At 40.5% G+C, this 10,672-nt stretch overlaps 1 protein-coding gene across 1 annotated transcript; it reads left to right on the plus strand.

The window, feature by feature from the left end:
- The first annotated feature begins 3,773 nt into the window (after window positions 1-3,773).
- On the plus strand, window positions 3,774-10,398 carry LOC130697522 (protein embryonic gonad-like). The gene is made up of 3 exons (XM_057520429.2): window positions 3,774-4,263; window positions 7,345-7,422; window positions 8,590-10,398. The coding sequence occupies exons 2-3, from the start codon at window positions 7,345-7,347 to the stop codon at window positions 9,613-9,615; spliced, it is 1,104 nt and encodes a 367-aa protein (XP_057376412.1). The 5' UTR covers window positions 3,774-4,263; the 3' UTR covers window positions 9,616-10,398.
- Window positions 10,399-10,672: the final 274 nt, after the last annotated feature.

Genomic DNA, 10,672 nt, shown 5'->3' on the forward strand with positions numbered 1-10,672 from the left:
TTTTCAGTTGTTTGGTTTTTTATGGCACGTTCGATGTTTGTTGGCTCTGGACATTATGCAATAGGTTTCTCTCTTCTTCTCTATATGCTGACCGATGATTCTCGCGCGTCTTGCCCCACCATTTCGACAGGTTATATTGTTGATGATGGCCCTTCTTTTCTTATTCCAGTTTTCACCTCTTTTATCGGCCATCCCTGTCCAACGCCCGTCTTATGTGCCCGTTATATGGCCCAGCGTGTTTTTTTTTTTTTTTTTTTTTTTTTACAATAGCCATTCAGATATTGGTCGAGTACAATTTTGAAAAAAAAAAAAAACCTTGCGCATATGAAAATTGATTGGCTTTGAATTTTGTTTTGAAATTTTCAACTCTGACTTGTTTCTCTCGTGGTCAGTTCGTTCGGCGTTGTGTTTACGGACCCAACGAGCAGAACATTTCTTGACTTTGATGATGGTTATTTATTATTCCTTTTTTGTTTTTTTTCTTTTTCAGAGATTAGAAGACCGAGTTTTAGTTTATAAAAAAAAAAACGAGAAGGGAAAACTCGAAGAACAGAAAAAAAAGAGCTAAAAGCGAAAAGATAAAGATCCATTCGATGTTTCTCGGATGGCCTGATTTATCCCGAACGACGAAAAGGAAGGGGGGGGGGGGGAGAAAGGGAGAGAAATATAGTCTGATATCACCCCCCTGCATCTTTGAAAAGAAAGACCTAAAAAGAAACCACCTAGGCTGTTCGAGAAAAAAAAAAAAAAAAAGGCCAACGATAGAAAAGATGGGGGGGAGGGATGTGTTGGACCCAAATAAAGAATTGAGAAAAGATGACGGTGTTAGAAGAGATGAAAAAAAAAAAAAAACCTGCGACGACGGACGACGACGATGGGGAGAAAAGAGTTACATTCATCCGATTTACGAGACGGGGTTCCCTCCTTTCATGCTATTTTACCTGTAGAGAACCCGTTCGTTCAAGTCTCTTCCCCCCTCCTCTATCATTTCCACCCCCCTCTTTAAAAACTCTATTCACTCGTCCTATAACTTGCAGGGGGGTAAAACTGTTGGAAGGGCTAGGAAAAAAAAAAAAAAAGAAATATGCACGCAAGTTATTTTTTTATAGCGGCATTATATACAACATGTGCGCGGTACATCTCCATCAGGTGTTCCGGGGGGGGTTCTTTTGATGTAACCTTGATATCTTCTCGGATGACGGTCACTTGAATTGGATTTCATGTCTCATCTTCCAGGTAAAAAGAGAATCTAAGTGCTTCTTTATCGCTACGTCGGTGAGTTCTCATCACGTGGGGCTATTTTTTTTTTCTTCAAAAAAAATTCGCATTTCCCTTTTTTCTTAGCGCAAAGTGCCAAAAAAAAAAAAAAATGATGGAATGAACTTGCGGGTAAGCGCTGGATAAGCTTTGGGGGGGGGGGGGATGTATTTTTTTTTGTTATGAAAGGGAAAAATCTTTTTCTGTTTTGCTTTTCTTTTTCTTGGTAAAGCGCGGAATGAATTGGAATTGAATGAGAGATAAGGACCGAAGGACTGCGGGTGTAGGAAGGCTACGGAAATCAAATCGAAGGTCAGTTGATTGGAACTTGAGATACATAAGACGACATTAGAATTTTTTTTTTTGGGGGAAGAAAAAAAAAAAGGGTTTGGGGTAGAAAAATCCAGGTGGGGTAAAGGGGAAGGGTTTTCTTTTTTCGTATATAACACATATATATACGTTAACATTAGAAAGAAAAACACAATAACAACAAGCGCAGGCAGAATCCGGCCGCGATCCTTTGCTGGTTGGGAGGGGGTTGAAACATCGTACAAGGAAGGGTTTGAAATTTTTGTGTGTGTTCAAAAATATTTTTGGGAAAAAAAAAAGGGGTTCCCATCAGGTTTTGAGTTCTCTTATCACGAAGCTTTGCTTATTTATTATTAACATTTTTTTTTTGTTTTATTTTCAGGGGGGTACAGAACACGTCTAGTAATTCTCAGGAAACAAGTCCAGGGTTTGGCCTGCTGCAACAGGCTCTTGGGTGTAGGGGGAGAGGGGGATGGCCCAGTTTTGTTATATATATATATATTTTTTTTTCCTACCCTCACCACCCGAAAAGCCGTATTATAAGCACGTGGATGACCTTCGTCCAGTTCTTATGCATAGCTGCGTTTAGTCGTAAGGGGCGTCTAGGCCTATATAGTGCTGATACGCTGCACTGGTTCATGCATGTCTGTTGCGTATGTGGCCGTGAAAAGAGGGGAGCAAGGGGCGGAGGTCCCTATCAAGGATAGTAGGAATGTTACTTTCTTAGCACACGGCCACCCCCCCCCCCCTTTTTTTTTTCCTTCTCCAGACCCGCAATATTTTAAAAATGTTTCAAAAACATTTGGTCGATAAAAATCCTTCAAATTTTTCGATTTTTCTCGGGAAAAATGAAAACGAAAAAAAAAAGGTTTAAAAAAAATAATAACCTCCTTGAAAAAAAAAAAAAAAGAAGAAATTTGTTTTACAGAGGTTCCTGGAATTCCCAGCCATCACCCCCATCGCTCTCTTTCCCTTTACGTGTATTAGCATCGATTGTGTAGAGTATGTGTTCATTTCAAAACCTCCGGGGCTCTAGATTCTTTTTTTTTTTTTGTTTTCTTTTTCAATGTTTGATGTATTTTAATGACGTCGTTATTGTAAATCACCGAGTGGCAGGTAAAACAGTTTTGGAAGAAGATTGGGGGGGTTAAAAGCTAAAAACGAGAGAGAGAGAGAGAGAGAAAGAGGCAACTAGCAAATGGGTTTTTGATCCAGAACCGGGGCACACCCATCAACCCACCTCCGCACACACTCGTTTTTATTATTATTTTCTAGAAGAGAATTAAAAAAAGGGAAAAAAAAAAAAAAAAAAAAAAGAGTTAAAACATTCTTTTGTGAACGCATACGTGGAGACCCTTTTTCAAAAATGCGTGATCTACATAGCATCACGAATGTTATAAGAAAAAGTGTCGATCGCTTTTCGTTGTACGCATTTCCGTGTCTAGGTAATAACTATATAAGTCTCCTCCATCGCTCTATCTGATTTCATTGTTATTCTTCTTCTCTCTCTTTTCTCCATTTTTTTTTTTATTTTTTTGCCGACAGGATGAAAAGGACGCGAAAATGCACGTTAATTCACACATCGCAATAAAATGCGATAATAACGTTATAATATCGGAATGGCGGGGGTGTTGTTATACTCCATTACGAAAGAAAAAATTCGAACTGCAAAAGCAGAGAAAAAAAAAAAAAGGTGAGAGAAAACTCTGAAATTTCGTTATTTGCGGATTTTAAAAAGAAAAGCGTACACGGCACATATTCACGAAATCGATTTTTCGCAGATGTCATTTCACATCTATACAAAAAAAAAAAATAAAATAAAATAAAATAAGAAAAGAAGAAACGTGTCGGACGTGATTGATCCTGCTTGGCGAATACCTGTTTTTCAACAACAAAAAAATGTTATATGCTATTAGAAAAAAGAAAAAAACCCGCAATCCGTGACTCCTCTCCACTGTCGTTCTACAGGTAACACACGCAAGTGGAGGGCGAGGAATCACAAGAAGTGGGAGGGTGGGAGGGGTATACAGGTAAGGCACCTTCCTCTTTGTGGGAGAGATGGGAGGGACGAAGACGAGTCTCACAGGTAAAGAAGAGAGAGAGAGAGAGAGAGAGAGAGAGAGAGAGAGAGAGAAAAAAAAGGGAAAAACACACGGGCGAGTGTGAGCCCCTCTGGTGAGGTGCGGATGCTCTGCTTTCTCACATTCTGCTCTCAGGTTTGGTGCTAAGCGGATGCCCCCCTTCATTGCTCTCATAACTCCAGCGACGCACAGACACACGCGTAATTTTCTGGGGGCAAAATTTTTCGCATCAAAAACATTTTCGTATCAATTTTTGTTTGCATTGCATTGCCCGCACACGTCCGACTGTCATCGTTTGTTTTCAATTGCTGATCGTTTGGCAGCTTGTTGTGATTTTTACGATCGAACCGTTCAGTCTTGATTTCAAGAAACCTGTGTGATCAGTGCTGCAAACTCAGAGGACATTGTTGCCATTCCAGTAGAACTTAACCAAAACTGGGAGAAGAGGAAGAAAGTGCCGACTATTCCTGTTTTCGGATGACTGTCGTCGTTGTCTTCAATTAATTCCTGCAAAAAAAGAAAACTTGTTATCGCTACGTTGATTGAGAACCTGCGTCTCAATTGTTTTTTTTTTTTTTCCAACGCTATCGCGTCGGCGTCTTCACATCCGTGCACGGTAAGACCACACAGTTTAATCTTTCACATTTCCGCAGTGATTTTTAATTCATTATTATCTGCTCCCCCCAATTATCTCGTGATGACGTTGAGATTTTCGTGTCATAACGGGTCGCAATGGGAGGACTGTGCGCTTGAAATTCGTATTCCGGGCACGGATTGGATGATTTTAAAGTGGACAAATCAGGTCCGACAAGCTAGTAAAACTAACGTGCCAAACAGAATAGACAATCATCTGAAATCCAATTGAAAAACAGAGCACGAACTTCATTTTTGTTTTTGAAGTATCATGCGGCAATCGTACGAGCGCTGAAAGAGAATAACGTAGTTCTAATTGTATCACAATGAAAACACGCACAAAGAAATGAAGATAAAACAAATCACTTGTAAATACGGAACTAGGAAAGAAACAAAAAAAAAACATAACCACAAATCCGCGAGAAAACGCAACATGTGCGATTGCATAAAGCCAACCATCCGATGCGTCGTCCCGTGCGTTCAAATTCCCTTTTTTCATTACGTTAGAACAAAAATAGAGTAGCGCACTTAATTCATGTCTTTATTAGCTCTATTTTTTTTTTTTTGGGGGGGGGGGGGGGGGTGAGGGGAGGGGAAAAAAACCATTCAATGGCTTTATACGTAATTATAATGCGCACATTTTTCGTGTGAAAAAAACAAACAAACAAAACAAACAAATTCAAGTCAGAGAGAGGTCGTTAAGCTCGTTGACCTGGACTATGTGTACATTTGCACTTTTTTATGACAATATGTTTGGTCTACCATTAGTCGAAAACCATCAATAGTTTTTTGTGTGCGATGAGGTCAGAGTGTAACCGCTCTATTCTCCCTCTTTTTTTCTCTTTCTGTGGGGTTCTATTATGATCGACTCCAAAAAAAAAAAAAAAGGATGAAAGAAGCCGAGCAATCCACCACATTCTAAGTGCACAGGGTGACAGTACATTTATGCATTGCATAGAAAGTTTATGGGGTATACTCTCTTTCGCAGGGCTGTAAGTACTATAGTAAAAAATAAAAAATAAAAAAATGCCTGTAATATACAGGTAAAGCGAGAGTCGGATGAAGGAATGAAGGCAGTTCATCCATCCATCCGCATCGCCGGGGAAACAAACAAGACTTTGCGTGAATACTTTCACTCTTCTTTAATGCTCGAAGACGACTCTCTTTTTTTTTCTTTTTTTTTCAAAGCTCTTCTGCGATTTAAAAAAAACACCTGTAATATATTTCCCTTATTTCTGTGTGCTGGCTCTTCTTAACGGTTGTGTGGTGGCATCGTTAACGGAAGTTGGAATATCTATTAGCTTTAATAGAAAAGACGCGAGCGAGAGGAGGGAGGGAGGGAGGAAGAGCGGCGAATAAGAACGACAAAATACCTTTGACGGTGCTGCGCACCGTTGACGATTACACGGCGATCTAGAGCGGAACTGGGTGCCTCTCTCTCTCTCTTTATCGTACACGTACGTGCGTTACGTCGAGAGTGTGTCTCTCTTTCTTTCTCTATCAGAGTGTAAGATATGGCAGGCGCACGGCACTGAGTTAAAAAAAAAATTCGAAAACCTACTAAAGCGCTAGACCGTGTTTCCTCTTCCATACGTTTGTAGAGTCGTTGTTCGCTGTTGTTGCGTGTAGTTTAACGGGGGAGGTCCCTCGTTCCCGAGATATAGCACCTTTCAGAGTTTTGAGGATACGCTGCCATTACGGGCGAAGGCGTTAAAGTCTATAAGAGATGGAAAGTTTTGCAGAAAAAAAAAATATGTATGTATAAAATCTCTTTTATCCGCTTGGTCAGTCGTCATCGCATATTTTTAATTTGTTTTTTTTTGTTTTTTATTTTTCCATTTTTGGTGTTTTTATTTCTTCTTCTTGGTGCCCTTATGTTAGCCACCTTAAAGAAGCGAATCCAATCAACCGTGGGGGCTTGGCGTTGATTGAATCCATTTCTAGTCGAGTCCGCCCATTAAAAATGTAAACTAGTAAAAAGAAAAAGAAAAAGGAAAGCAACAAAAAAAGACTAAGACAAAGACTTTGACATTTAACGCGGTTTCTTTCGCTTTCAATCCGTTCGTTTGCCACGATCGTTATATTATGTACTGCTGTATATATATACTGTTACGATGTCTGCCTTGAGTGTCTCTACTGGACCGCCAAAAAAAAATATATTAACAACGAGCTTTAAAAAAAAAACCCATTTCTTTAGCCACCGAAATGGGTTGGCCACGATAAATCACATCACAAATATTTTTTAACCCCCCCCCCCCCCTCTTTTTACTCAAAACCTGAAGAAGAACCGGTTATGGTTTCGACCCCCTTCGCCATATATCTTTCTCGATTTTTTCCTCGCATCAAAAAACACGTAGAAACAAGTGAATAACGCGCAGAGAACAAAAGGATAGGCAAACCTCTTTTTCTTTCTCTTTTTTTTTTTTTTATTGCAAGGAAAACGGGCGTGCAATACTTGGCCCAACAGAAATATATATCTGCAATAAACCTAAATAGAGTTCTATACATCGCTGTTTTTTTTTTCTTTTTCGCTCTTCAATCCGCTGGCGGAGTAGACCCCTTTCGGTCATCAAAGTCGCCAGTGTTAGACCGTCTTTTTTTGCTTTTTTGCAGGGTCTTTTGAATAGAAGAAGACGATGTCTCTAGTTCAGTTGGCCAACCCTTAAAAAAAAAAAAATAATAATAAAAGGGCCTTTTTTTTTTCTTTTAAATTCCCGACAAGAAGAGAAAGTGACGATGTTTGCGCTCCAGCGCTTTTGCTCTATCACTATGTGTTATAAGCCCATTGCTGGAATAAATATGGCATACATCTAGAACGCTTTCCTTGGTCGTCAAAGATTTCGAATCTCGCCTTGCAGGGGATTAACGAAAAGGAATTCGATCCGATTTATCTAGGAAAGGGAGAAAAAAAAATGTCTATCAACATCGTTTCGTTTTATTTGAGTGTCATCGTTTGTGAAGATTTATAGATGATCATTTTAGACTGAACAAACTGTTTGACTTTCTTTTTCTTTTTTTTTTTTTGCTTAATTACCTTTTTCCTTTTTTTTTTTTTTCTATAGAGATGAATCAAAAGTGCAAGGTGTGCGGCGAACCGGCGGCCGGGTTCCACTTCGGCGCCTTTACCTGCGAAGGATGCAAAGTAAGTCCGCGTTTACTCCATTTCACCTCCACTGTTCTTGATTTATGTGCACAATTCACGGCTGCGATGTTACATATTCTCCTGCCTCTAGTCGTAAAGCAGTTACATTTTAGAAAGCGACTTTTTATTTTAATGTCTTTCAAATTCGATATAAGTTTCGATCAACTTGTTGCTAAAAGCTATTATCTGTCTCGTTACTCGAATGTTTTAAATAAAAATCTTGTGGTTTAAAAAAATACCCAACCAGAGACTTCCGTCATCTAGCGGGCCCACATGGATTGCCGTAGAAAACAACGAAAAATTCTTTTATACATTAAGTTTCGGTACATTTCGTTTAACCGAACACATCCGCCGTGTGTGAGGCTGTCAGATGTCGTGAAATCGTTCCGGCTTTTTTTTCTTCCAATCCCGTTTCTTTCTTCTTCTTCTTTCAAAATCTTTCCATGTAATACACACGGCATTTCACGTAGTAGCTACAGAATACACAATAAATATACAAGCCATCCACTGTATTTAAAAAGAAAAGAGAGAGAAAAAAAAAGCCGACTATCTAAGCACACAATCTGTCGACTGGAAGATAGTGGAACCGTTTCTCAAGTCCATTACATCTTGCGGCTAACAGTACATCCTTTTTTTTCTTTTTTTCTTAAATCTTGAAAGGGCAAAACAAAACAAAAAAAGGGTTCTTTTCACGAGGTATGCTCTCATTTCAGTCTTAATCGCCTTTAACAGTTGTATCGCTTAAATACGTCGGCAGAAAATGATGCAACTTCTTTCAACCAATTTTTGTTCTATAGCCTCGCTTTTTTTTTCTTCGTCAGTAGAGCGCGTTTTTCAAAAACATTATTTGCCAATGTCTCCTTGAAAAAGCCAGAGCCCCTTTTCTCTCTCTCTTATTCTAATCATCACTATATCAAACGACGTAATTATCCAACACATTCCTACATCTACGAGCCGCCCATCAAACTTTCTAAAAAAAAAAATAGCAAATATGAAAAGGCCATAGTCATTTCCGGCATTAACTAGTTAATGTAACAAACAAAAATGTAAAACGATCAGATCTTGCTATCGCCTTTTTTTTTTTTTCTTGTTATACCAACGATAAGAAACGTCCCCTATTTAATCATTTGAGTAACAAATTTAATTTATATTTTATTTTCTCATTAGTCGTTTTTCGGCCGGACGTACAGCAATGTGTCGGCGATCGGCGAGTGCAAGAACGGCGGCATGTGTGTCATCAACAAGAAGAACCGGACGTCGTGCAAAGCCTGCCGACTGCGCAAGTGCCTCCTGGTGGGCATGTCCAAGAGCGGCTCCCGCTACGGCCGCCGCTCCAACTGGTTCAAAATCCATTGCCTCCTTCAGGAGCAGACTGGAATGGACGCGCCGCTGGGAAGCGCCGGACTGGGCGGTAGCGGCAACCACCCGGATTTGAGCATGTTTAAACGCCATCACGCCATGGCGGTGGGTAGCGGAAGTCCCGGAGGTTGCAACAGTTCCGACACCACGGGCGACAAGGAGAAATCGGGACACAACAACAATAACAACAACATGTCGTCATCGTCGTCGGTTGTATCCGGCCGGAGCGACTCTCCTATGGATGACAACGACGATTGCGCTGCGTCGAAAGAAAATTTGCGGATGCTACTCACCGGAAGCCCTTCGGAATCGTTCAACCTTTTCCACCACCATCACAGCAATCACAAGCGGAAGAATTCGACATCACCCACAAGAGGCGGAGGGCTTTTAGCCATTGCCGGATTGCCTTTCGGAGGCCATCATCAAACACCGTCATCACCTTTAACTGTCGCCGATCCCGTCCGGACGAGTAGCCCGAAACTGTCGGCTGAATCGAGCGGACGTCGATCTCTGGTCTATCCGAGTAGTCATTTCTTGTATCCGCTCATTGCCCGCCAACATCATCCGTACCGATCGTCGGTCGAATTCCGGAGATCTGGAAGCCCGTCATCTATTCCGAGTCCCGTTGATTCTCTACCTGAACAGGACGGACCGATTGATTTGTCTTGTAAAGCGTCGTCTTCTTCGTCTTCGTCATCGCCTTTCGGACAACACCAGTCCATGTGCCACATCCGGGCGGAAATCCTCACCGAATTGGATGACGAAGAAGAGGATCTTCATCATTTAATGACGAGCGAAACGGGAGCTCCGCTCGATCTCACCACCAAAGGTTGAGATTTGTTTATCAACCAAGCGTTCATTTTTTGTTTTGCCTAGGCCTCTCTCTCTATACTATATGTATTATAAAAAGAAAGCTAAAATTGTTTGTGTGTCTTCCAAACAAGTTTCAATCCGTTTCACTTCAACGTATTGTTCACGAAAAAAAAAAGTGCCAAAAAAAAAAAAAGGAGAAAGAGTTGATTTTATACAAGAAAAAGGGCATAATGGGCTGTTGGCGTGAGCCTGTGATTTGTTGTTCTGATTTCCGGAGGAATAGAAAAGTAAATGGCAGCACGTTCACGTCTAATGGTTGAATGTACCGGTTGTGTCTACTGAGAGACGGGGGCGATTAAATTTGCATTACAATGGGGGTCGGTATTTGCATGAAGGCGAGCAGCCAGTTGCCATTAACTGCTCTTCTTCTACATTTTTCTTCTGTACGTTTTTGATCGTTTGCCTCATTCCCCCCCCCCCCCCCTTCTCGTGAATACCTTGAATACCTACGTTCAACAACATCCACTTGTTCCTCTTCATTGCATATCTACCCTCTTTTTGGAGGGGACTTTTGGAAAACAAAAAAAAAAACAAAAATTGTAGACGCCGTTTTACTTTGACAGAGTCTTCCAAATGATTTTCGTTCGTTGTTTTCATTATGATCGACATACGAGCTGCAGGTCAGAGATTAATCTCTCTTCCTTCTCCTCCTTCTTCATTCCTCCCCTGTACATATTGAAAATCCTTCACAAAATAATAGTTATAATAATATAATATACACACCGGTACAAAAATACAAGAAAATAGCCAGCAACTCCCAAATGGCTAAAAGGCAAAACGCCCACGCCCCGTCTTCTGCGGCGGGGCGGTTTCGGTGAGTTGAGACGATAAATTTCACAGATATAAAAATTAAAAATAAAATTAAGAAAAAAAAAAAAAATGAAGAGTAAAAAGTTTGCATTTGGCGTGAGTTCCCATCTGTCCACCTTTTTATGTATAAATATTTCACATTTATTATAACCCCATCTCCCCCCCCCTCCACCCAAGAAAACTCTATTGTTTCCCTAAAAAATGTGTT

Source organism: Daphnia carinata, chromosome 3, assembly GCF_022539665.2.
Source record: "Daphnia carinata strain CSIRO-1 chromosome 3, CSIRO_AGI_Dcar_HiC_V3, whole genome shotgun sequence".
In the NCBI taxonomy this organism is placed as follows: Eukaryota; Metazoa; Arthropoda; class Branchiopoda; order Diplostraca; family Daphniidae; genus Daphnia; species Daphnia carinata.